This window comes from Rhinolophus hipposideros (assembly GCF_964194185.1).
Source record: "Rhinolophus hipposideros genome assembly, chromosome: 18".
Taxonomy (NCBI): Eukaryota; Metazoa; Chordata; class Mammalia; order Chiroptera; family Rhinolophidae; genus Rhinolophus; species Rhinolophus hipposideros.
In genome coordinates this window covers 33814146-33841457 of record NC_138064.1, presented here as the reverse complement: position 1 = coordinate 33841457, position 27312 = coordinate 33814146, and the positions used below count along the sequence as shown (strand labels likewise).

The window sequence follows — 27312 nt, the reverse complement described above, 5'->3', positions numbered from 1 at the left end:
TGTGAATGTACTTAATGTCACCGAATTGTGCTCCTAAAAATGACTCGAATGGTAAATTTTATGTAAGGCTTATTTTCTCACAATAAAATATATTTATGTACAAAAGCAAAGTTTATACATAATAGTTATTCTATATAGTAAGTGAAATTTATTTTTATTTTTCAGCTGATCTCTCAAGTATACAATGGAACATTTTTTGTGTCATTACTTGTTATTTACTGCTTGAACATTAAAACAACAACAAACCTCGAAAATAACTTACTCTGTCAACTTCTGGATGGTTTAAGAGAATCTGTACTATTTCAGCATGTCCTCCTCCAGCAGCAAAATGAAGAGGAGAGCTAAGCTGTCCATTTAAAAGGTTTGGATTGCACTTTCCTTTCTCTAACAATATGCGAGTGGCCTCAACTTTTCCATACCTATAAAAAAAAAAAAAACACCTAATGTCATCTGAAATGTTTTAAAACTCCAAATTTTAGATAACATCTCAAAGAAGTCTAAGAATTTTCTAGGCAGAGAACACGGAATTAAGACACTGACATACCTGTAAATGTTTTCAGTGCCTAGTGATTTCTTATGAATTATTCTGGTTCAATTCAAATGTGTTTATTTCTGATCAACTGGGAGAAAATATAACCTCAAACACAAGATATAGCATATGATAGAGAACTACTGCACAAAAAGTACAAAAATTATAAATTAGGGAGATAAAATTTTTAGTCAAAAATATGTTCAAAAAGTAACTCATAAACTTAATGCTTTTCACAAAGCCCTGACTGTGCTTTACAAAATAGGCCCAAAGACATAATTCTATATGTAGCTGTTGTATTAGGTAATGTGTGACACACAAAGGTGTAAAATACATGGCTTCTGCTGTGATAAAGGTACAATGTTATCAGAGAGATAAAACAAAAACATGGGATAGTTACATAAAATTTAAGTAAAAGTTTAGGATAACAACAAAATAAGGCACTATATACTTATCAAATCAAGACAGTATGTAATTAATGCTTTTAAAAAATGTTGGAAAGGGAAGATTATGAGATGGTTCTGTAAAGTGTAATAAAAGAAGAATTTGAACTGGATTTAAAATAGGAAGGAACTGAAGCGATGTTGAAGAGAGGTAAAATATTTTAGGTAAGTGGGAAAAGGAGTAAGCAAAGCAAGGAACCAGAAGATTGGAAACAAAGCAGGTGCCAAACATAGGCCACCATCTGGTTACAGCCAAACACTGATGGAAGGCTGCAATCTGAAGCAATGGTGGAAAATTCATTGTTTGGAAATACATGTGTGGGAGGGGGAAGAAGGAAAGTTTGCTTTAAGATATGGTACATTTGAGGGGGAAATAGCACATCTTAGAACTGATCTGATTTGCCCTCAACTTTCCTTTCTTCCCCTTCACATACCCTCTGGTTTTCCTATGCCCCGAACCGGCTACTTGTATACTACCTCTTCTTATTCATGTTACTTTTTGCTCATGTTGCTTGCTATTTCTGGGATGTCCTTTCCCCCTCCTCATTTTGTTCAGGTTAACTTCTAGTACTTCTCTGAAACAGTTTAAAATCTACCTCCTCCATATTACTACTACAATTTAACATTTTATTTTTGCTTCTTTTATGGGACTTATCTCATTTTGCCTACTTTCACCCTGGTTTATATACATTTCTTCTCTATCAGTCTGGAAATTCCTTGAGGGTAGGGACTGTATCTTTGCATTCTCCAAACTGCTTTATGCACCGAAAAATGAGTGACTAGACTGTTCCGTAAGCAATTGAAAATGCAGGCTTGGTACTCAGGAGGAAGGCAAAGGCTCAGGAGTCTTATCTGAGAATATACAAATTCATCTAAACAAAAAGAATAACTGTTAAGGTTGGGAGAATGAATGAAGTCTTTCTGAGAGAAAATTTAGAGAAAGATGATCATCTTAGAACAATGAAATCCATCTTGAAAAATACTCTTTCAGCAATTCAAGTAGTAAAAGTAATTAATATAAACATACATTATGATGCTTTAAAATTTTCTAGGTACTTTCTTATATAATTACTTAATCTTCACAGCAACTTATGAAGCAGGCAAAGGTATTTTTATTGCACAGATCGGAAATATGAATCTTGAACCAGTTAAGTAACTTGCCCAGATTCTCATGGTTACCAGCCAGAGTTAAAATTCAGTTTTCTGAATCTTAGTATAGAACTTTCCATACTATAACACAGAATGGTTATAGTATGGCCTCCAGAATGGAAGCCAGTATTTCAATGGTAATAATGATACAGTAATAATAATATCTTGCATTTGTGCTGACCATATAGCTACCTTATGCCCTTTCAATCCAATTTATTCTTCAAATGAAGGAGTGGTCAACAGTATTAAATGCTACAGAGCAGGGAAAGAGATTAAAGTCTCAGAAAAGGTTAAGAAGGTTCATAAAGAGAGAAAAAAAGAAAGCAGTGAGTATGGCCCACTCACCTTTGAAGTCCGGCAATGAAAGGAAGGAAAGAAACATGACAGTGGCCAGAAGAGGCAGCACGTTCAAATTAAAGTTCTTTGTAAGGAGGGAGAGAACACGGTATATTTGAAGGCAGGAGGAAAGAAGGTGCAGGATAGAAGAAAGTGAATTTAATGGGGAACAAGGATATTTTACTAGCCTACCCCATGGTACAGGAGAGAGATGGGAACAAAAACTCATCATTAGGGGTAGACTAAAGGATATTTTGAATCCTTCATTTTTTTTGGAAAATAGGAATAAAACTATCTGATGAGAGGAGAGAAAGAAAATAGTGGGAGTTTAAGTGCTGAAGAGTAGAAAGGTTTAAAATGGCTTGTAGGGAAGGACTAAAAGGCTGACAGGATAAGTGAGAAAAAGAAGATAGACAACTAAGCTGCAGAGAAGGCCCAAATTAAATCAGATGGAGTACTCTGTAGGAAGCCAAATCATCGTAGTTCTACAACACCCTCCTAGCAATGTCAGAGAGAGAAGACACTGATTTGAGAGAGGTGAGAGAATACAGATGTCAGTGAGATATTTACAAGTTACCCATCTGGGGAGAAAGCCAACTTAAGTCGTTTTGGAAAATGGTGATTCTAGTAAAGAATCATTTTTAGGTACGTGGTCACCAATATGAGAATTATAAAAGCTTGGGGCAATCATAGGGGTGATTTAATTAAGCAGTTCTCAAAGAGTGATTCAGGAACCCATGAGTATCTCTAAAATCTTTTCAGGGTGTCCTCTAGGTCAAACGTATTTTCATAAGAATACTAAGATGTTATTTGCCCCTTTCACTCTCATTTTCTCCTAAGTATAGTAGAAGCTACGTGATATGTAATATTGCAATAAATTAAAGGTAGAATCAGATGTGAAACTCCAGCTATCTTCTATTTAGCTGGAGATTAAAATGTAAAACAATGCTGTTCTTCTAATTATTATTTTTTTTAATTTTGGGAAATATGGCATATTTCAGAAAATTGTGTTATTTATGTTAATAGATGTTCATTGTTATTTTTAAGTGAATTAATAAGTATTTAAAATATTTTCCAGTTTTAGCTTCTAATATGGTAAATAATACTAGATATGATTCATATGAACAAAAAGCTTTTGGGGCTCATGTAATTTTTAAAAGTGAAAATGGGTTCTGACACCAAAGTATGAGAACCACTGATCTAATAAAAACTCTGATTTTAAAGATGAGAAAACAGACTAAGAGCGGTAAAATATCTTGTCTAACTTATAAAGATAGGCGCCAATTCCCAGTCTCTGGATTAGATAGCCCAGTATTCCCCTCCTTGATCCTTTACCAATTAGAATCAGAGTACATTTCCAAGATAAAGTAATTTAAGTTCTTTACTAAATAGTTAAATCAGTCTTCATTCAAATTCACATCAATCAAATGATCTATCGGATTAAAAATATTGCAAGGTGACCCATACCTCCTGGTATATTAAACTTGGTATTATTTCCAGCTGACAGAAAATTAATTTTATCAAAGGATAAAACTCTTTTCCTTGGTGTATTGCAGTAATAAGATTTTCCAAATAAAAATATTACAGATTAATGAATTTTTACATTTAGACATCAAAATCTTTAAATTATTAAAATTAATTTAATAGTAACAGCCAACATTTATTGAGTGCTTATAATGTGCCAGGTACTCTCAAAGTATATATTTGCATTTCTCCTTTAATCTAAAGAAAGACACTATTATTAAACCCATCTTGTAGGTAAAGAAACAGATCCTTAGAGACATTAAGTAACTTGCCAAAGGTCATACTTTTAGGAACTAAGAGATGGGATTGAAACCTAGGGACAATCCAAAGCACATTAAATACTATACAATACTCTGTTTTTATGTAATAGGTAGTTGAAAATAGTACCATTCTTTTATTAGAGAATAAAATAACCCCTGCCACAAAAAAGGGGCAACAACATAGCTAAATATAAATTTGGGATTCCTAAACTAAATTTCGCTGCCTGTCTTTCCCAATTCTACAGTGCACTTTCTTAGGGTTTGAACTATATTCTCTACCTCTTTTTGTTTAGTTCCAGGTAAAGCATGTGGGTTGCTAGCAGTATTTACTAGTAATCTGAAGAAATAACTGTAAATTTAGTTAAAGAAGATTTAGGGTAACTCTTTCCAAATCTGACATAAATATTCCCTGTAACGGGCAAACAAGAATATGTGTATAGAATAAAGGAGCATATTTTAAAACAAACAAAACAAAACAAAATTTAAGGAGCATTTTTTTTTTTAAGGAGCATATTTTTAAGGAAACAGCATATTTTAAGGGAGAAAAGATGTATATTTAAAGCAAGTGTATTTAGCTTCTTGATCACAAATATTGGAATGAGTGAAATAAAAAAATTGAGCTGAAAAGAACTCGAGCAATGATCTAATTAATGCATTTTACATATAGATAAAAAAACAAAACTTAGATGCAAAGAGGTGAAGTATCTTGCTCAATGTCACACAGCTAAGAAGTTGTGGACATTTAACAAGCAGTAAATAATGTAGGCACTGCTTAAATGAGCCAAAGAAGTTCACTTTAAACAATAAGTCAAAAGCAACTTTTCCATAAGAAATAATGGTAAATAACTTTATTATATCCTTTCTAAAGGATGGGGAATAGCAGACAGTTAACTACTGCTATGAACACACATTTAAGAACTCACCCCGGTTGAGGGGAAGAGTTATCATGTGAGAGGAGTGGGAGAGCAAGAACTACATCGGGCAACTAGTGCAAAGAGCTAACCTCAATCCTGGGAGCTAATCCCTCTCATCCAAAAAAAAAAGAGGAAGGCTCTGATTCTAATGAAGGCTTTGGGGATTTCTTATAACACAGCTTTGAACTTTTCAAACATGACGGAAGGTCAAATCAGAAGTAGTTAACACACGTAAATTTTATAATAAGGATAAACAAACATAACAAATGTAATACAAACAATAGAAATTGCAAGGATAAATAGGGGACCCTGTGCTGTGCAATGACACTAGTCATTTGCTATCGTTGTGTGTGACTTGGTAATGCCTGAGAACATTAACAGTACTTTAACTATGGGGCAGACCTTGCAACTGTGAATGGTAGCACATATACACTAATCAAAGATCTTAAATAGAAAGCTCATAAAGCGAACATGATAGGAAAAACGTGGCTGGAATGAGACTAGTTTTGAAAAGAAGCACTAACATTTATAACTAAGAATAAATTCTTTCTAAAAGGAAAATAATAAGTAATCTATTTACCAGCATGCATAATGAATGGGTGCCCAGTGGTCACTATCTAATTGGTTGACTGAAAATCTTTCATTGAGAAGACGGCTTAATAATTCGGAATCTCCTTCGCAGGCACTTCGATGGAGAGGAAAATCATCTACCCACTGTCGTTCCCTATTCATAAAAACAAACTGAAATTTAAATTGTTTTAAAAACAAATGTGACATATCTATGAAAGCTACATATCACTGAGCAGCTACAAAGTAAATCATTTATGCAATGATTATATTATAAACTAATTGTATATATTATTTTAAACAATATTTTAACATTAGAATGTAAGTTTTAAAAAGCAATGTAGAGTAAAACCGAAACAGTACTTGTCTTCTGTGACACTGCTCATGCTTCTCTGCCATTTTTCCTGTTTGGGCATTTGGATTTTTGAGTAGTCTGGAGCTCCCAGACCAAAGTATGGATTTATCACCACTTTATCAACCTAGAAGGGGAAAACAAAACAAAAAACCCCTTAAGAACATTAGCTACTTGACTTTATGTAAATAGAGCTAAGTATGGATGCCATCTTAATGTTTAGTAATAGATGCATTTATCTCAGGGAAAATGCATTTACATTTGAGATGAAATGTTTTTTGAAATCAGAGCCAAAATTCATTCAATTCTTACCCGGTTTGTGTATTGAAGATCTGATCCAAACAAAGGGTTGTAAATACAGGTATCTGCTTTCTCTAGGGCTAACATTTTACTCTTTATTTCTAGTGCACTGTAGCCCATATGCAGTGAGTTCTCTGTCTGACCTGATTCAGTAGCATACGCAGGGTTTATGACATTAGTTTTAATCCGCTCAAGAGGAGAAGGTCGAAATAAAGCTGGAATAAAGTGAGATTGTGCATGACGTTCATCTAACCACCTGGCAAAATAGAGAGAATAGAGAGTAGAAGTGTTTGTTCAAAAGTGAAGATTTAAAAAGTATACTACTATCCAACTCTGATATGTGATACTTCCTAATATTCAGATTTTTAAAATTTTAATCAGTGTTGGTTAAGTACTTCATTTACTATTAATAAAAGTTTTGTTAATGGACACAGCAAACTACTTTTAAAAATGCTTATACCATTATAATAAAAACTGCTTTCAAAAAATACAAAGCACTTTTAAAATTTAAACCACTGCAATGTAGGATTGTAGCCCTGTTGTTACACAGAAACAAAGGCATGACAGGTTAAACGACTTGTTCATTGATAAGAGTAATTCAGTATTAAATTTAGTTTTATAACAAAGGACTCTTATTAAGCCAAGGCAGTATTTGTCATTTTTGAAGATAAAATTAACATTTTGCAAGCAAATAAGGACAATCCTGTCTTTGGAGTTTTTCATTTTTACATTATACTTTCATTTTTATATTAAACTTACCATTTCTTGCAAATCAAAATCACAATGAAATATTACCTCACACCTATTAGAGTGGCTATCATCAATAAAACAAGAAATAAGTGTTGGAGAGATACAGAGAAAAGGGAACCCTTGTACACTGTTGGTGGGAATGTAAACTGGTGCAGCCACTGTGGAAAACAGTATGAAAGTTCCTTTTAAAAATTAAGAATGGGGGGGTGGGTGATGAGGGTAAAGGGGATCAAATATATGGTGATGGAAGGAGAACTGACTCTGGGTGGTGAACACACAATGGGATTTATAGACGATGTAATACAGAATTGTACACCTGAAATCTATGTAAATTTACTAACAATTGTCACCCCAATAAATTTAATTAAAAAAAAATTAAGAATAGAATTATCATATGATTCAGCGATACCTCCTTTGGGTATTACCCAAATAATATGAAAACACTAATTTGTAAAGATATATGTACCCATGTTCACTGCAGCATTATTTATAATAGCCAAGACATAGAAACAACCTGAATGTCCATGATTGGATAAAAAAGATATGAGATACACACTTACATACACACTGGAATGAAACATTCCAAACAATGAAACATTGCCATTTGCCACAACATGATGGATCTTGAGAGAATTATGTTAAGTGAAGTAAGTCAGACAGAAAAAGACAAAACCGTATGATTTCACTCATGGGGAATATAAAACAAAAAGTAATAAACAAACTAACAAAACAAACAAACACAAACTCATAGATACAGACAACAAAACAGTAATTACCAGAAAAGAAGGGTATGGGGGTAGGACAAATTGGTTAAAAGGAGTCAAATATATGATATGGGAGGGAAACTAGACTTTGAGTTGTGAGCGCACAATAGAGTATACAGATACCAAATTCTAATGCTGCACACCTGAAATTTATAATGTTATTAACGAATGTTACCTCAATAAATTTAATTTTTAAAAATGTACCATTTATTAATACATATTATTAATTTCATATTTTCTTCCCAAAGTGTTATCTATCAGAGCTAATTTCTACTATCAACATTTAATTTTTAAAAAATATTTTTAATGGCAGTTCTTACTTATCCAAGGCTATTAACATCCTTGCTGTAAGTGTAGCAAAGTGAGTGCTGGATTCACTACAGACTCGCATTATATCTTGTAAGCAGTAAAAAATTGGGCATCCTGGAGTATATGTATATTTAGTATTATCTGAAAAAGAAAAATGAATTATGCCATCATATCAGAGGTTTATAACTCCGTGTTTTTTATTTAAAAATATACAGTATGTTAAAAAGATGGTTAAGTAAAACAAATTGTTTTAGATGTGGAATTAGAAGATCTAGATTCAAGTGATGGCCAGCTCTGTGACCTTATCCATTTGGGTAATACAGCATTTAGTATCTTGGAGAACTGAAGAAATTATTTATAAAGCTGATTAATGAGATTTATAAAGCTGATTAATAAGATTTCCAACACCATTTAAAATACTAAACTTTTTCACCTAAGTATGGCTGGGGAAAAAAGTATATCTGGAATGCAAGAGCTGGCCAATAAAATACATGTAAGTACTATGTAGCAGCAGGCTGATGGGATGGCCGCAGTGGGTCATTAATGTAGAATCATTATTATTGCTACCTTACATGATGCTAGTACTCTCTAGGTCCCAAAGTGACGTTCACATCTAATACCTCATTGGAGCAGATACCCATATTACAAATAAACAGCTGAGATTTAAAGAGGTGATTTACACAAGGTTACAAATTAGTGGGCTGCAAGGTCTGCTCTGAAACTCAGTATTTTTTTCTATTATTTATTCTAGGATGTAAAAGGATCAAATTAAATTTTCATATTAGATATAAATGTTCTTTAAATATTGCCACCACTATTGGGCCAGTATTTTAGAAATACTATTGATGCTTTCTTGTCCGAAATACAAGACAGGTCCTGATCATCTCTTAATTTTCTAACATACTTAAGTGTCTATTTCTAGTCAATCTACAGCATATCCTTTGAAAAATCCATTATTGTAACCTGAAAATTTTTAGTTTCAATTATGGCTTCCCTCCTCACTTCTTTATTCTACTTTTAGAAACAGAAACAAAAATGTTGTTCAGTTCAGAAGCCTGAATATTACTTTGAAATGAAAAGTTAAAGTCTTTAAGTAACAAATTTCTCCATCTTCCATTAATTTAAAAACATGCAGTTTACAGTAGTATTATAATAGTAACTACGAACACGAATTCCTAAATTCCTCAACAGACTAACTTAGCACCTAAGGCACAGAAAAGATGCACACGATGGACTTAGACTTTACCTTTGACAACTGATGGAACAATAAATAAGGCCGCTTCTCTGCTCATCTCCCCATCCAGAGGAAATTTCTTCAGCAGTACCACTCGTTTTCCTAATCATTTTTTTAAAAAGTCAGTAAAGATAAAAATAATAGGCTTTTAAATTTTATAAATTACCTTGAGAACTAGAAAAAAATTTTAAATGCAGCATTAAAAGGAATGAAAATATAAAAACACTCTATTTTATTATAAGCCCTAATAAAAACTGGTAATTCTGATAATACTCATTCTGTGGACAATCAACCAGTAGATTCATGGTCCTGGTCTTGACTCACTGGAAGAGAAACTTCCTATGCATAGCAAGGAAAACGTCCTGCTAAGGACTGACAGAGTGGCTGAGGTCAAAAGGCATATACTTCCTCACTCAGCAGGGATGTAGATGGGAAGAATTTTACTACAGTCTAAGCTGGCGAAGGAGGGTGGTACATGCACGTTGCAAAGTCTTAAAGTTTAGAACCTCTTAATTTAACCTTCAAACTCTGCATTCTTCATTAAAATCTGATTTGGGATACAAACTATTGTTCTGAATTGTAACCACTATTCTTAGTCTGTTTTTCCTGATTTGGCAGCATGGGAGCCATAAATAATAACCTACACATCTTACACTCTAAAACCTCTCATCTTCTAGATGCCTTGGCCATGATTTTCAATCAACCCTTCCAATCTCTTCACCCCAAGAAATAGAACCTTGTTCCTGATCCACATAGGAATACCTGGCTGGATGCCTTCTGTGGACAGGGAGATAATATAAGAGTTCAAGCAGCTTCATTTTATTCACAAAAATACTGGAGTCAATATTTTTTATTATTATGGCCCATTATCATTTTAGGCCTTAAATAATTATTTTACAAAATGGACACTTGTACAAAATATAAATGTTACATACAGAATAACATTCTAATAAATTTCAGAGGCAATATTTCTTCTCTCTGGCTTGAGGTCTTGTCCCACTTAATCGTTCCTGCCTTGCTGCTTCCCCAGTTCTGATCAATTGTTTAAATGCCTACTTTGCAAATTATAGATGTAACCATGAGATCTGTTGTGGGGAAAAAACATAAAAGCACTGACTACAAGTGGGACATGAAGGTTCTAGTCTTAACTAATGGGAATATTATTTTAATAGATGACAATCTATATCTGCATTTTATAGATGTGAAAATGACCACATACCAACTCACAGAACTAATTTAAGAATTTCATGAGTAAGTGTGACAGTGCTTGGTAAATTATAAACAGCACTGCATAAAAAGGCAAGGCATAACTACTGCTATTGTGAAGTCATTTGTGATTTTCATGTGATGCTTTTATAAGGAACCATTACTCTGTAAAAATAATTCATACATTTAGAAAAACTCAATTGACTAAGTCAGGAAATGGTATGGCTCATTAATATAATAAAACTTCTCTAATTTCTCTTAAAAGCTACCTGAAAAAAATATGAGTACATTTTATTAAATATAAAAGGCATAAATGTGCTAGACATGTTTCAGGGTGCCTGTCCACTCATAACTTCTTCTAAGAGAAACCACCCAGTCTTCTGGATGGAAACTACTCAGAGAACATTTTTGTCAACACTGACACCACTTCCATCCTCCTTCTGGGTGAACAGACTGAATGGTAGAGTTTGGCTAATTCATAGCAAATTGTGACTTGTCTATCTCAGCTCAAATAATGATTTGGGTTAATCAGACTTCTGTCTCAGGAATTTGATCTCAGGATAGGTCCTGATAACTGTAACAACTTAGCAATAGTAAAACAAGTCTGGATGAATATATCAGAGGTCCAAGACTGAGGTAGAAAAGACTGACAAATCTGTGCCATCCAAACAGAGCCTTTCACATGCTTTCATCACCCACAAGGATAGTCCCCTTTTTGGCTAAGATCAATCTCTAGATCATTTTATTAAAAGTCAATCTGATATTTAAAGAAAGGAGATGCTCTCTGTGGGACTCAGATCTGTAAATTTATGCAAGCACTTATTATAATCTTAGTTACAATGCTTAGAGTTACAGTGCTTAGAACCCTGACCCATAAAACCTGTCAGGCCCTGCTGGAGAGGAAAAATATGGTGAACGGTACCTCTAAAAGTTAGGAAAAAGTTTTATAATTAGCTATCTTTAGAGAACAAATACCCAAAATAACTAATGAATCAAACCACAGGATTCAGCCTTATCCCTGCAATAAAAACGGTCTCTATACTGAAACAGATGAATTAGACAACTAATATCTATAAAGGTAAACAGAAAAAACACTGAACAAGCTTAAAAAAAACACAAAGTAGGCACAGAGAGGTATGCTCACTAACAACGGTTTCAACTGCTGTTTGAGGGAAATTAGCTTTACCTTTTTAATTGTAATGACTGAATCTTGGATGCAGTTTATGATTTCTGTAACTTCTAACTGCTATTGTGAGGTTATGGACTGAGAAAAATGATCATTAACTTTTGATCAGTTTCATAGTCTATACATTATCTAACATTTTAAAGCAGGCCTCAACCTTTCAAGGTTAATACTTCTATAATTCAGTTTGGCTCTTTGAAAAGGGTTTCTTCTTGTGACCAAATGGGAAAAAAACCTCTGGTAATTTACAGAATTCTCTAATCTCTGAATCTTAACTTTTATTTAGTTATGCAGAGAGGTTTATAGTTTCCTCTGTCCTGAAGTAGAGAAATAAAAACAGCAGTTCAAATATACTTACCTAGGAAACTATACTTCTAGCAAAAGTAGTTTCTACTTTTCGTTTTCAAGCCACCCCCTTGGTTTTCCTCTATCGAACAAATCATTAACACTGTGACTTATTTAACTACTTTTCAACTTAAAAAAAATTAGTCAGGTTACTTTTGGAAGAAGCTTGGCTGTACCTTAAAAAAAAAGAGTCTTTTTCAAGTTTTTTAAATGAAAAGGAACATAAAAAGAAACTGATTTTAATATATTTTTAAAATCATTACTCTGTAAAAATAATTCATTTAAAGTGAACTGTATTTTTTAAAAAAGGAAAAAAGAAAATTTTCCTACCTCTGATACCCTGATTTGCAGGAGAAATTGGTTTCGTGGTTTCTACTACATAATCCAATATGCCTTGTGTTATTTCACTGTTGTCTTGAAGTTTAGTTTCCAACAAAACTTTCTTTCTCTTTTTTTTCTGTCCTTCAATGGGAACTTCATGCAACAAAATCTTAGATGAGAAAAATAATATTAAGAAAAAGTTTAAATTAAATTAATGTGCCCTAAACTATAATAAGCCAGCAGCCTTTCTTAACCCTAGCTGCACATTAGGATAACCTGGGGAGTTTTAAAACAATATCAATGCCCAGCTTCACGTCAGACCTATTAAATCAGAATGTCTAGGGAGTGGGATCTTGGTACTGAAAGTTTTCAAGTTTCCCAGGTGATTCAGCACCGTAGCCAGGACTGAGAACTAGTATGCCAAAGCACTGCTGAGGCAGCAGAACAACTGCATTGTTCTATAATAGGTTTCAGATAACTAACCTTAAAAAAGCAATTTAAGCAAAATGCTACAGAAATTAGCTGGAGTTGGGTTAGATTAGAAGTATTTTACGATGTTTGGAATTTGTTGCATGGAAAAGATAACAATCTGGGGTTTTTCTGGCCTCAATCACATTTACTAATATATGTAATATAGTTGAAGTCTACAGAGAAGTAACGTAATCGTCTAAAACTTACTTAATTAAAGGTAAAAAGATATTTTTTAGTGAACTGTTAAAAATAGTTCTTTGGGAAAATAAGCAAGAACGTTTAGGTTGTAATTTTGAATAAGCTGACTTGCAATGTTCTTTTAATTTTTAAGAGCAATTCCATAAATTGTACGAAAAACTAAATCATAAATTATAAGGAAAAGTCAAACAAGTACCTTTATGTATCTAATAACATATGCAGCAATGAATAGAGAAATGATCAAAAGGCATGCAGCAGAAAAAAACAATGATGGGCAGAGGTGGTCAATTCAATCTAGGTTATCAATTCTAGCTTGTCAAGACCTTGGTTGTCAGTAAGAATTTACAGGACACGGTAAGACTATATGTAAATGAAAACTGTAATAGACAATGACATTCAGTGGTAGCAAATCAAATGTTAGTAAATTGTTCTCACTTCATATGACTTAGCTTTGTATTCCCGAGAATTTAGACTGGCAGTGTTCTTTGGTCGAATAACAGCAACGTATGCATCTTCTATGTTTTCTGGATTTCCCATTGCTTTATAAAACAAACAAACAAATCCCTTGAAAGATTAAAGGACACATAATCACTTTTTAAAACAACTACATAAATAAAATGTTGATTTTTCTATTTCAGACTATAATGCACTACCTAAAAGGCAAGCAAGAGATGACTGGTTATATCTTAGCATTGAAATATTCAAAACCTTAGCTTATCATTTAAGACTTCCATGTAATCCGTTTTTCCTTTTCTGTTAAAGGTAAAAAGAAAATTTAACGGGAATACATACTTTCAGAAGTCTTAACAACATAAAAATCTGTCTTTTGTACCTAAAAAAGTGATGCGATTATAAAAAATGTCTTCTAAGTAAATACTGACTTGAAATAGTGATTCAGAATAATATACACTTATTTTCAATAAATTACACAATGAATGTTATATTGTCAATAATTTGGAAGCTGGAACGAGGTAGCAGCCATTGACATTCTCTTCAGAATCTTTAGAGAGAGAACTTTGATATTTGACGTTTGCATGAACTAAAGTATAGTTTATAATTTTCTTTGGATGTACCTATCACTGTCAAAAACATTTGGTCAGCTTATAAAAACTTCCTGATGAAGACGTATGAATATTTTCCACTTCCATTATCAATTCCCTAGATAATATAATTTTTTCTTCCAAGTATGTATTATATATACTCATATCTTCAGCACAAAGAGATGCATATTAGTCTAACCACAAAAAATATTAATAACACTTAATGAGAAAGATTTGTGCTTGAAAATCAATTATTTATTGGAACATGTCTAATGGAGATTTAAAATTAGTCTGGGGAAAAAGGGTGCAGATATTATATATATGTATATATTTATGTGTGTGTGTATGTGTATATATATATATATATATATGTACATACATATATATATATATACATACACATAATTGTCCGACTTCGTATTTTGTGTTTTTTAAAAAAGCTTCCCCTCATTTACATGCCAACAAATTTCTAAAAGAACATAAAACAAGGAGTTTCCTGGCCAAGTTAAGATGAACATTCTTCAATTTTTTTAAAAGCCCATTAGGCATTAAAATGATCTGTTCATATTTAATGAGTTTCTTATTGCTCTCTCATAGAGAGGAAAAAAAGAGATTATTTTCAAGAAAGATTTTTGAATGGCATTTGAGAGGAAATAGAGGAATTTTTTAGGTTTTTCAACTGCAATTAATAAAGTCATTTTGGAAACTTTAATTCACTTCCCCATATAATAAAAAAAGCCTTATAATTGGAAAATTTCCTTAAAAAGACATTCTTTTAAAATCCAGTAGCTTTTGACATTTTAAGTAAATATTATCCTAAGATTAAAACAACCTTTAAAATTATTAAACAATTTTTAAAAAATTATTTAAATAATTAAATAATTTAAAATTTTATTTCGTTTTGAATTATAAAAATTTTCACTGATTTAAATCCAGTGAAACTAAATATATTTCACCAGAGAAACTACAGTAAAACATTCGGATTAAGACATTCATTTTAGGACATATTGTTCATTTTCACTCTATACTTCATGGAATTTTTTTCAATTTAGTGTTTCCATAAGATCATTCTTATAATGTACCTTATGCAAGAGAGCTTCCGACAGATACTATGTGACAAAGATGTAGCCTTTTCTCCTTAGAATTTCTACGTAGCAATTACTTTTCATCTCAGATTAATAATGACTTCAAGTTAATAAAACCTGACAAATTATTAAATGTCTGGATGCCTGCAAGACGTATTGTGAACACATTGTATAATATATATGGCACAATCACAGAAACCTTTTTTCTATTAAGCATCTAAAAGAGAAATCAAGTAACTGTTAGTTTTCCAAACATAATTTAAAGCAAACCAATTCTTGTGCCGTTCAACTCATTTAAACAAAAACACTTACTAGCAAAATGCCTTATCAGTGCTCATCACTTGTCTAGAATAGTACTGCACAGTACATTCAACTTTTACAAGATAAACAGATGTGATGTAATTAAAAAAGATATAACCATGAGGGTTATTTTGTTTTTTACATCATTTAATGTTAACATGCCCCCAAAAGATTCTAAAAAATTGATTTTGAAGAAGTACTCATACTTCAATATTTGAAATACACATACTTCCAGTGACATGAAAGAAGGAAACAAAGACTTAAGTTAGAAAAAGAATAAAAGCTACTAGTACATGAAGGCAAAACTACTAAGGCAGAAACACATGCACAGAGATTGGAACAGTAACTTTAGCTGAAAGTAATAAAGGTGTAACTAGCGTGAGCAACATGTTTGGACGGAGTTGTAGATAAGGGTTCAAGTTACTAAGGTAATATGTGGTATTTTCATTCTGGAAAATGCGTAGGCATAAATGATGATATGCTGCCTAAGAAATGAGGTCTTACAAATATATAGAAGCGGTTCTCAACTGGGGGAGCCACCCATCAACATCCACCCATCAATGTCCACTATCCGGAAAGGACATACACGCCTCTTTGCTCAAAGAGCTGCCACCCAAAACACAGACCACCTGGGATCATTGGAAAATATGTAGGGGCATTTCTGGTTGTCACTATGACTGGGGGAGAGGAGGTACACACACGCCATTTGGCCTCCACGGGGCAGGTTTGTTAACATCTCTTTACTATGCTAGACAGTCCTGTTTAACAAAATGCTATCATGTCTTTAATAAGAAACATCTGCTGTATGGAGTACAGATGGACAAACTTAAGTCTTTTGCAATGGAAAAAGATTCGGTATGTGAATATGGGTATCATAAATTTAGTACCAGAAGTCAAGTCAACAGGATGATTTACCAGTTTGCAAAGTACGTGCTAATAGAAATTACCAACAATTATCAGAAACTATATCTTCATAAATAAAAACCAAGAAAAGGAGCATTAACTTAGGGCTCTGTAAGCTGTTCCTGAGACAGAAAGATTCCTCTTCTTCCATGTTTCTGAACCTTTTAAAACCCATGCCAACTTTAAATAACCAAACCAAAACCCTTACTGTCCATCCACATAGTGCAAAACCACTGATAAAATGTTTTTTTCTCTCCACTAGCCAAAATGATTTTATTGTCAAATTTTTATTGCTTTAATTTTCTAAATATAAAATTTAATATGCTTTTAAAATAATATGAATAACTAACACCTATAATGCCTGTTATGTGCTAGACTCTATGCTGTTTTACATTTATTAACTCATTTTATTCCCCCTGCAAACCTGATCATGTAGGTATTACCGTTATCTTCATTTTATAGAAGAAAAAAACAGAGTAGCTAAGTTACTCTCCTCTTCTCTGTTCTCCTGGAACAAAACCACTTTAAAGCATTATAATATTAAATAGAAAAGATGGCAACTAAATATCAGTAAGAATTCCCCTAGAGGGATTTTTGACCATAAAAACTCATCCTTTTGCTACTTAAATTGGTTTATGGCAATAAAAAGAAAGGAAGTAACAATAAAGCGGAATAGAAGGAAAGCTATTAAGGCTTCTTTTAACTCAGCTTGCGTTTTCCTTGTCCCTTCCACCAATTCTACCAGTCACTTATCAGTATCAACAAGCATCACCGATAATTTTAAAACACTTTAAGTGACTATTCAATTTAAGATATTTAATAATCTTCAAGTACTTTTTGACGGCAATTACACTCAATTTGGCTACCAGAGAAAGAATGTAGCAATAGTTGGAACTGGGAACCAAACGAATTCCTACAGCGAACACCAAGTCCATTTGATGAGGTTATTTGGGGGAGTGTGATTTCATCCGTGGTCTATCGAAATATGCTGCATGTCAGGTGTTAGCCGTAGTTCTGTAACCCAAGTCTAAGGGGGACCCAACTAACACATTAACATCGGGTTACAGGGAAAAGATCGCGGAATGAATTATTCGTTTCTATATTATTATGAAAACATTTTTGAGTTGTTGACAAGATGAGGACGTCAAAGCAATCGGACATACTGGAGGCGAAGGGAGAAACGGTGCTTCTCACGTAAGTTCTCCAAGACAGAAGGGAATGGAGGCGAGGTCCTGAGTCGGGCCAGACAGGTCCAAGATTTCTGGTGCAGCTAAAAGCACCGGGGAGAAAAAGCAAAGAAAGCCAAAGGCCTTATTAAAAGATGGAGAGATGTGGAGAGAAGCGAGCCGGAAAGACGCGCTGTGGATCGCTTTCCCAGGAACGACAAAAATAAACCCTCTGCTTAGGTGTTTCCTTCCCCCACCCGTCCACGTCCACTACCGGGGGCTTTGGCTTCTTTGTAACCACTCGTAAGAAAGAAATGCCTTGCCTGGAGAAACTAGATGTGGAGATGGTGCAGCCTCCCACCTCTCCGTTTTCTCGCTGGCGTCTGGATCTTCCTGCTCCTCGAGTCACCCGTGCGGGCGGCCGAGCACCTCCCAGGCCGCTACATTCAACTCACTGGGTGGGACAGTCACCTGGGGGGCGGGGAACCGTCACCGCTTTCTCATTCCTCCTTCCCTTCTCTTTCCCAGCGGCCCGACCCAACTTCCTGTGACAGAAAAAGCCTCGGTCGCCACCAGCAGCCGCCCGGCGTGTGCGGCCGCGTTCCCCACCCCCCGCCCGGAGAGCGCGGGTGGTTGGACTCGGAGAACCTCTTGCCCACGGGCTCTTTATTGTCTTTCCTTCTCCTCGCGCCTCAGCACCATTCACCCGTCACGCTCTCCCGAAACCAGGGGACTCCAAATCTTCCCAGGCCTTAGCTCTCCATCCCGTCGCTACCGGGACCAGGAAATCGCTTCCGGGTTCACAGCCCCGGCAGCCTCGCGGTGGGCGGCGGGAGAGTTTCCGGGTCGGCGGCCGAGGTGCTGCCGTCCTGCAGCTTCTCGCCGGGGTTTCTCGCCGGCTGTCTGGGGCTGGGGGCGGGTGGCTCAGTGACTGGGGTGGCGACAGGCGCGCCAGCGGCTGAGCCGGAGGCGGGGGCGGGGGGAGGGCCGTGGGGGCTGCGCGCGCGCGCGAAAGGCTGGAGCATGAGCGGGACTTGACCGCGAGGCGGAGGCAGGAGCCACCGCCCCCTCTTCCCCTCCCCTGAGACGGGCGGCTGGGCGGCCGGAGAGGGATGGGGGGCGCCCGCCGACTCTGAGCCTCGCCGCGGGCGCCTCTGGCTCTCGCTGCCTTCCCTGTAGGTCTCCAGGGCGCACCCTCGGCCCCAGCAGCCTCCGCCCGGCGGGCGCACCGGGGCGGGAGAGAAGGGGGCGCCCGGCCGGGTGGGTGGGGCGGGGAGGGTACCTTAGGTCACCGGCTCGGCGGGAGAGGTAGGGGCGGCCACGGCGGTGGCACAGCTGCAGAGCTTCGGGATCCATCGACCCTTACCCTCAGCCCGGGAAGTAACCGTAAGTCTCAGCTTCGCGGTGCGGGTCTGTGGAAAGGCTGTCTGTACCCATTTTGAGCTCCGAGTTCAGCGCTGCCTAGTTCACGCCCTCCCGGGTCTCCTACAGATACGCCTCCTCGCTCTTGGGGACGATTGTCGGTGTGTCTGTCCCCATTCCTGAACTGGCCGCATCCTCGGTCTGCCCCGGGGGGCTTTTCTCCAAGCGAATGTGCAAGCCTCCGGCTCTCGCTGGTGCCATTCATCCTCCCCCTCGGGATGCATCTTCTTGTCACTGTCCTCAAAGGCTCTGTGTCTTCCCTCTGTTTCTTTCTGTACCCCGGACCTCCGCCTCCCCCGCCCATCCTCGGAGATGAGGAAGGCCCCGGGATCTCGAGGGCAGGAAAGCCGACCGGTCTCGTGGGCTCGGGAGTGTCGAGCGGGTGGATGAAAGTGCTCTGCGGGGCTGTGATGGGTGGGGATGGGTGCAGACGGCTCTGTGAACCTTTATTTTTACGGCTAATGCCTCCAAAACAAAAGAATGGGCCTCTCCCTTCGACCTGCATTCCTCTCCCTTCCTAATTGTGCGTAAGCTGTGTTCGGTACGTTGCAGTTTGAGTCTCAGGACATTGGAACTAGCGCTGTAGGTAATTAAGCGTCGTCTGAGGAGGTTTTGAGAATTCGTCTCCCAAGCTCTATTCACACGGAATGGCAGGTTGAACAATCTGGTATCGAAACGAAGACTAATTCCGTGAGAGCTTTATTAGTAGATCTGAGAAATGAATGTGAAAACAAACGTCTGATGTGTCACATGTGTTTTGGGTACCTGTAGGTAATTTTTAGTGTTTTGGATTTACAGTTCTTAATTTATGAAGTCTGTATGGTGTGAAAACCTGTATGTTGGAAGGTTTTGTTCTGTTAGTGGTAAAAGAAAAAAATCACTAATGTGATTTTTGAAGATCATATTAGATTGTATTTAATAAGATATTATTTTAATTCCTTGTTTCCAGAGAGACCTTTTTTTATTGATTTGGATCAGCCATCTAGAGATGTTACACACCTTGGTACCTGTGACCTTCCCGCATCCTAGTTTAAAAAGAAATTAACTGTGTATTTCCAGATTTTGGGTTAGGCAATTTTTTCATGAAAATTTAATTTACTTTATAAACTGCCACTGCAGAACTTTCCAGAAATTCGATTTTAAAATAATTTTAATGCTGTCAGTGACTGGACAATAGCCCTTATATGTCTTTATATATTTGATACTTTTCCAGCCACTATAGCAAGCAAATGATAATTTGAGAATAATTTTGCTCTGTGTATTGCAGATTCTTTGATATTATTCTGTAAACTGTTCTGTACTTTTGAGTGTTATCATTGGTTGTTTTTTTCCCTGAAATAATGTACCTTTGTTAAAGGTAAATGTGTTTAATGATTTTTTTGTATGTTTGTTTTCAAAACCTCCTTCCAGGAGTTGACTTGGGGCTATTATTTGATTTGTAACTTCATACTGTTCACAGATTTTAGTTTGAAGTAGGACCAGGAAATGTAGCTCCAGCTGTCTTTCTGGAGATGTACTTCACTGACTAGTGTTAGAAGTCAAGCACTGTATAGAGTTGAGTCTGTTGTTAAGGGTATGGCTTTTGCTTTCATAAAATTGGTCAGTTTCCAAGTAAGAGGAGTGGGGTGCTGTAGTGAGGTGATGAGCAGTAACTTAGAACAGTCTTTTTTTTTTTTTTTTTAAAGTCTACTAATCCTTATTCTTGCAGGTAGGGTATGGAAGATAGGACTGTAGTTTCATATTACACTTTTCCGCTTGCCCACTGCATTGGGAATTTTGAGTCTTCAATATGAAGGGTTTCTGAAATCAAGCAGACTGTGCCCTAAGTGTGGGCTCTAACAGGTGGCTGCTGAGACCGTGGGAGAGTTTTGTTTGCTACTCTTTTGTACTTCTGTAGCACAGCCCACTTCTGAGAGAGTTGGTTTTCTTTCTTTCCTCTTCCTTATCTGGGGTGTGCACTTGAACTTGTGAAAGTGAAATATGTGTATTTACAACTTACTCGTAGCTGAAAGTTTAAGCTAATTTCCATGTATAAATAGATGGAAGAACTATGAATTAAATGTATCTGATTCTCCTTGAATGGAAGTTAGACAAGATTCCTCAATGCTTGGGTACTTTTTTCCGCCTTTGAGGGTGCACACTTTTTTTTTTTAGATGAAATTTAAAAATACTTGTCTCTAATATTAGACTTTATATGTGACACATTTGCCAAAACAGATTTGAGAGTTGCTCAGTCATTATTAAAAAGACTGGTCTGAGGGGAGTTTTTATGCGTGGTTTAAAAATGCTGAGGTATTTTATTTACTTTCTCAAAGTGACTTGCTTAGGAAATAGTAATTTTTGGACTCAGTTTATTTTTCAGACAACCTCAGACTACTTCTTTCCTTTTTCTTTTCCAGAGAACTTATTTTCATACTCACTTCATTTCAGTAAACCTTTATTGAATACCTACTATGTTTTCCAAGCATTGTGTTAGATTCTGGGACTACAAGAATAAGTTAAGATTACTTTCCTCATTGAATTTTCCAGTCTAGATATTTAACTGTGATTCTATCCATCTGCCTTTATAGACTTCTCTAACAGGTTTTTAAGTCACTTGTCTGTATTTCAGGGTTGATTCACATCCTTTCCATAAGAATAAGCACAATAAAAGCTATTTATTGGGTGCTTAATTTTTGCTAGCCACCATGCTAAGTGCTTTATATACATTATCTCATTTAATCCTTAAAATAGTCCTAATAAATATTCTATATCCATTTAAAAACCATATAGATTCTGGTTTATAGTAATGCTGAATGTTGTTTTATTTATAATATGCTAGTGTCATGCGGGGAGGCCTGAGGGGTCTCAGCTCCTGCTCCCCACATAAGAACACAGGATATGGTGAAGCCAAAAAGGAACACCCACGGAGCCATAGGCAGGGGAGTCACACCACTATAGTCTCACTGGAGGCTGGGTTCACACGAAGTGCGACCTGCTGTCTGCTTTTCTGCCAACCAACCCACTCCCCTCGCTAGCTGCAATCCGCCGTGCTAACTGCAATCCGCGCTTGCTAGCTGAGCCACCATCTTCTTGCTAGCCCCCATTTTGTTGCTAGCGTAGCCACGGCAGTTATATTAGTGGCCAGTGGCTCACTGGTTACAGCTGATGGCCAACTAGCCACAGTTGATGGCCATTTACTACCTGAGTCAGCACCTTTCCATGTGAGGCCGAGAGCCTGCAAACTGCACTCCTGGCTTTGTCCCCACAGCTAGAAAAGATTTGACCTTATGATTTCTCCTTAAGGGGAGAAGTTGTAATATAGTTATAATAGTTTTAAATTCCCTAGTAAGGCTTTGAATAGAAAGATTCTAAATTCATAAGGTATTAGTACCTTTTGTTTTTTAAAGCAGATGAATCGCGATCAAAATGTAATTTCAGTTTAAATCTTTGAAAAGACAATCCTGAAGTTCGTTATGGTTAACTGTAACAAAGGTTTTCAGGCATATGTAACTTTTTTCTAGTTCAGCAATGGGACCAATAGTCTATAACATGTACTAAAAAATGTATATATTCTCCAGGAAAGATTTGAGTATTGAGATATCTGAAATCTATTCAGCTTCATTTTTTTAGGTTAATTTTGAGAACTATCTAAATGCCTTGGAGAGTTTTGATTTCTGTAATGAAAATGTATTCTTCAGATTTAAAAATGATCTGTCTCATCTATTAGTGAGATATTTGCTTTATCAGCAATTTGATATGGTTCAATCTAATCACTTTTCAGACGTTCTCGAATTTTTTAAGAGGTGATCTTCCTCTCGACACTTTTCACCAAAAGCCTCATTTGTATTTTAAACATTTTATTTATTTACCAAACACTCAGCAGTTAGCCATTCTTTCCACTAAGACCTTTTGCTACTGGTTACACACTCTTCTTTTTTTAGGACTTAGGGCAATTATTCTTCCTCCAAGTTCCTAAGAGAGGTAATCCTTGATATTTTACTGTGCTCACTCTGACATATATATTTTAATTTGATATGGACAGTTTCTCCCTTTTAGTGTAGCAGAATCATTGATACTCAGGTCACTGTATTCTCTGATTGGAACAATATTAGGGGTAGAATTCCTGTTCAAGGACAGAACAATGTCTAAATTATAAATGTATTAGGTGCTGGGACCACAAAAATGAATAAGTCAAGATTCATTTCCTCACTGAACTGTAAAATGCCTATTTAAAGCTCATGAAGAGAAAGGAAGGTTCATTTGAAAACAGTGAGATGCTCTTCTCCAAAGCGGCCTGAAGACATTGCCCTCTTTGTTCACGTGCCCCCGCCGAGTGTTGGAAAGGAAGGTGTGCGAAGAAACATGCTAAGCCCGGGTTTTCACTCTACTTCATGGCCTCAGACAATAGCTGACTATCATTTGCCCTAACACTAAGTGTTCTGTATCACATATTTATTTCAGATATTAAAAAATTATTTTGAAATAATTTCAAACTTACAGAAAAGATGCCGGAGCAGTACAAAGTACTCCATTACTCAGATTCCACCGTTGTTAATTTTTTACTGTGTTACCTCTATGGCCTGCCCTCCGTCTTTCTGTCTCCATACGTACATTACGTGTGTGTGTATATAAATACATACTCGTTATCATAGTTTTTTCCTGAACCTTTTAGAGCAAGCTGCAGATATGCCCCATCATCCGTAAACACTACAGTATTTCAGTATCTCAGTAACAAGGTACTCTTATCTAACCAGCATATAACCCCTCAAATCAGAAAGTAAGTGTTGGTACAACACTACTATCTAGTCAAAACAATCTGTTCAGATTTCAGTGACTATCCCTACAATATTGCTTTCTTTTCTGGTCCAGGAGACTATGCAGGAATACATGTTGTATTTAGTTGTCAAGGCTCTTCAGATTTCTTCAGCCATGTTTTTCCCTGTGTTTCATGTCCTTGACAGTTTTAGAAAGTGCAGGTCCTACACTTTGTAGGATGACCCTCGTCCTAGGTCCGTGTGATACTTCCTCGTGACTCTAATCAGGTCACGCATTCCTGGGAAGAATACCATGGAAATGGGGCTGTGCCCGTCTTAGTGCGTTGCATCCAGAGGTATCTGGCATCAAACCAAGCCACTGCTGGTGATTGACACGGTGGTCGTATTGTGTCCTTTCGTATTTGATCAGTATTTGTGGAGAGGTGTTCCAAAATTAGGCCAGCATCTTATTTCTCATCAAACTTGTGCTCACTAGCCTTAGTGTGGGTGTCCGTGACGACTCCCACCTGAATTAACCACTTCTGTGATGTGATTGCCAAATGATACTTCTCTATTTTTATTATTCCTTCTCCATGTATTAGTTGGTATTTTATTGTAAGGTAGAACTTTCCTTTCAGACCCATTTATTTATACGTTTATTAATGTGGATTTCAGTTTTATGCAGTGTGTTGTGATTTGTTACTATTACTATTTATTGTGCCGTTCACATTGTCCCCGGTTTAGCCAGCAGGAAGCTCTTCTCGCTGGCTCCTCTGTCCATTTATCATGTGCCCATCCCATTACTGTGCATTTCTGGCAGAACATGCTGTTCCTGGTTCATCTTGTACTTTACCTCATCTAGTCCTGGAATCAGCCATTTCTCTAGGGAGCCCTGTTTGGTTTTTGTTGTTGTTGTTTGTTTTTGTAAAAGATGGTATTTAAAAACAAAGATTTAGGGGCTTAGGGTGCTTATTGCTACTGGGATGTCATTGCTTAGAGGAACTAGGAAATGTATGAGTATGTGAGTATGGTTTTCATAAACACACACGTGCATATATAATACACACTCATACACAGCCAGAATTGTTTCTATACTTACGTGTATATGTTATAAAACCGTAAGTTATGTTCCTATACTTCCAATTCCAGTCCAATTCCCCAGGGTTCTTTCTAGCCTTCCTCCTTTCCATGTTTCTAAAAGCCTTCTCTGGCAGTGAGAAAGTTGGTTTCACGTTAGCCTCAATATGGTTACCATTTGCCCAGCTGTTTTACTGCCTTGCTCAGTGTCAGCATTGTCCCTGCCACGGAGACCACCCTGTGTCTCCGTCAACTGCCCAGTGTCACTGACTGCTGGGTCTGATGGCCTGCGCCTCTTTGTGGGTTCATAGCTCCTCACAGGACCCACAACTCGGTGCAATTCCCTGTCCCCACACAGCCCCTCCTTATCTTCAGCTGTGGGCCAGTTGGCTCACAACTCTGCTAACCTTCCTGACATGCCCTCAGTGCCCTGCATCCTCAGCAGGCATGCTACTTTGTATTGCCCAGTATCTCGTTTTTAACTATACTACCAGGATTTACAAAATATATACATAATTCCCACACAAGCAAATGGTAACAAGCTACATTAAGTGTTCTACATCTTGTTTTGTAACTATATAGTATCCATTGTGTGTGTGTGTGTACATCCAGATACACACACACACACACACACACACACACACACACACCCCTACCTCTACCTGTGGTGGAACGAGTAACGACCATAATTTCCTCCTATTCTGGTATGCATTCCCCTTTGCAAGGTGACTTTAGTGCCTCTCCCATCTAGAGACAGAATCTGTACGTCTCTTGAGTCTTGGCTGGTCCTGTGATTTGCTTTGACCAATGAATATGGTGGAAATGATGTGTGAGTTCTGGAGCTTAGCTTTCAAGAGGCTTTCAAGGAATGCTCTCGTGCGACTGCCATGTAAGGAAACTGGTCTAGCCTGTAGGAGGACGAGAGGTCTTTTGGAAAAGCCAAGATGTTCCACTTGACAGTCAGCATCAACCAGCAGACATGAAAGTAGGTTATCTTGGACTTACTGGCCCAGCCAACCCTTTAGCTGAATGGACCTGCAGAGGAACTGGCGGTAAAACCAGCAAAGAAACTGCCCAGCCAGCCAACAGTATTTGGGGTGGTTTATTCTGTAGCACTAAGTAATCTGAAGCCATATCTGTGTTCATTTGGCACATCTAGGTTATCTCTAGTCTTCGATTATGAACAACATTGCAGTGAATATCTTGGACATACTGTTTCCCCGAAAATAAGGCCTAGCCAGACAATCAGCTCTAATGCATCTTTTGGAGCAAAAATTAATATAAGACCCGGTCTTGTTTTACTTTAAGACTGGTATAATATAATATAATATAATATAATATAATATAATATAATATAATATAATATAATGTAATATAATTCGGGTCTTAGTTTTAGCTCCAAAAGATGCATTAGAGCTGGTTGTCCAGCTAGGGCCTATTTTTGGGGAAACATGGTAGTATATACCATTTAAATTTTATAAATAAATGCCAAATTGTTGTCCAGAAATGTTGACACAATTCTTATTGCTGTCAGTAATCTCACAGTAACTGTTTCCCTCATAAACTCATTGATGTTTTTCTTTGACAGTAAAATGAGTAAAAATATGTTTCTTATGGTGCTTAATTCTGCATTTCCCTAACTACTTGTGAAGCTGAGCATCTTTTGATATCTTTGTTGGTCCTTTTGATATTTCAGTTCTCTGAATTGCTTTTTCATATCTTTACTCATTTTTTTCTATTGGAGTTTTTTCCCTTATCAATTTGTGGGTTCTCTTTGTTATACGAGTATTGATAGATATAATCCTTCAGTTTTGTTTGCATATACCTTTTATCAGTCTTTTGTTTTTTGTCTTAGTTTATGGTATCGTTTACCATACTTTTTTGTTGTTGTTATTTCAACTCATCTTTTATGTCTGTCTTTTTCTGTACTACTTTGGATGTTCCTGTCGAGAATATCTCTCTCCTATTTTAGGTTTTATAAACCTTTTCCTAACTTTTCTTCTAACTTTGTGTTGTTTTTCCTATCCGTTAGGAAAGATAAGCAAAAAAGAGTGGCGTAAACAAATTGGTTCATTTTCCTTAAGTAACGAGAAATTAGAGGTGGGCTGTCCAGGGCTGGTCTGGTGGCTTCACAGTGCCATCAGGAACGCAGACTCATGTGTCTTTCTGTTCAGTGATCCATAGCAGGTGCTTGGTCACCTTTGGTCCCAGGATGGCGTTCCGATGGCATTCCGGGCTGAGCAGCAACTGCTACCTCTTCTGTCATCACCCGCGGCTCTGCTTGTTTTAACTGAGTTCAAATGCAGTTTGGTGACTGTCACCTCTGGGGATGGGGCCAAAAACAATAGCAGATTCCCCATGACAGCAAGGTTTTCTGGGATATTTTTTCTGTTCTTTGAAAGAATTGCTGATTTTGTTGTCTGTGTCA

At 36.8% G+C, this 27312-nt stretch overlaps 2 protein-coding genes across 10 annotated transcripts in view; one reads left to right on the top strand and one right to left on the bottom strand.

Moving 5' to 3' along the window:
- Nucleotides 1–18554, bottom strand: part of KRIT1 (KRIT1 ankyrin repeat containing) — a 37140-nt gene extending 18586 nt beyond the window's left edge. The window contains exons 1-11 of one of the 4 annotated variants that reach the window (XM_081079292.1): nucleotides 18298–18449; nucleotides 17973–18120; nucleotides 17647–17753; nucleotides 13591–13694; nucleotides 12496–12655; nucleotides 9444–9533; nucleotides 8209–8338; nucleotides 6387–6630; nucleotides 6086–6201; nucleotides 5736–5879; nucleotides 263–419 (exon numbers count right to left, since the gene is read on the bottom strand). In XM_081079292.1, the coding sequence (XP_080935418.1) occupies nucleotides 263–419; nucleotides 5736–5879; nucleotides 6086–6201; nucleotides 6387–6630; nucleotides 8209–8338; nucleotides 9444–9533; nucleotides 12496–12655; nucleotides 13591–13692 (1143 nt within the window). In that variant the 5' untranslated portion in view covers nucleotides 13693–13694; nucleotides 17647–17753; nucleotides 17973–18120; nucleotides 18298–18449. Of the gene's footprint in view, nucleotides 1–262; nucleotides 420–5735; nucleotides 5880–6085; nucleotides 6202–6386; nucleotides 6631–8208; nucleotides 8339–9443; nucleotides 9534–12495; nucleotides 12656–13590; nucleotides 13720–17646; nucleotides 17754–17972 lie in introns of all 4 variants that reach the window. The other 3 variants (XM_081079289.1, XM_081079290.1, XM_081079291.1) reach the window with 3 other exon arrangements.
- Nucleotides 18555–18578: 24 nt separating this feature from the next.
- ANKIB1 (ankyrin repeat and IBR domain containing 1) overlaps nucleotides 18579–27312 on the top strand; it is a 117630-nt gene continuing 108896 nt past the window's right edge. For 4 of the 6 annotated variants that reach the window (XM_081079288.1, XM_081079286.1, XM_081079287.1 and 1 more), the window contains exon 1: nucleotides 18579–19035. The gene's annotated coding sequence lies outside the window, so the exon portion shown is untranslated. Of the gene's footprint in view, nucleotides 19036–19385; nucleotides 19613–19822; nucleotides 19839–27312 lie in introns of those variants that run through there. The other 2 variants (XM_081079284.1, XM_081079285.1) reach the window with 2 other exon arrangements.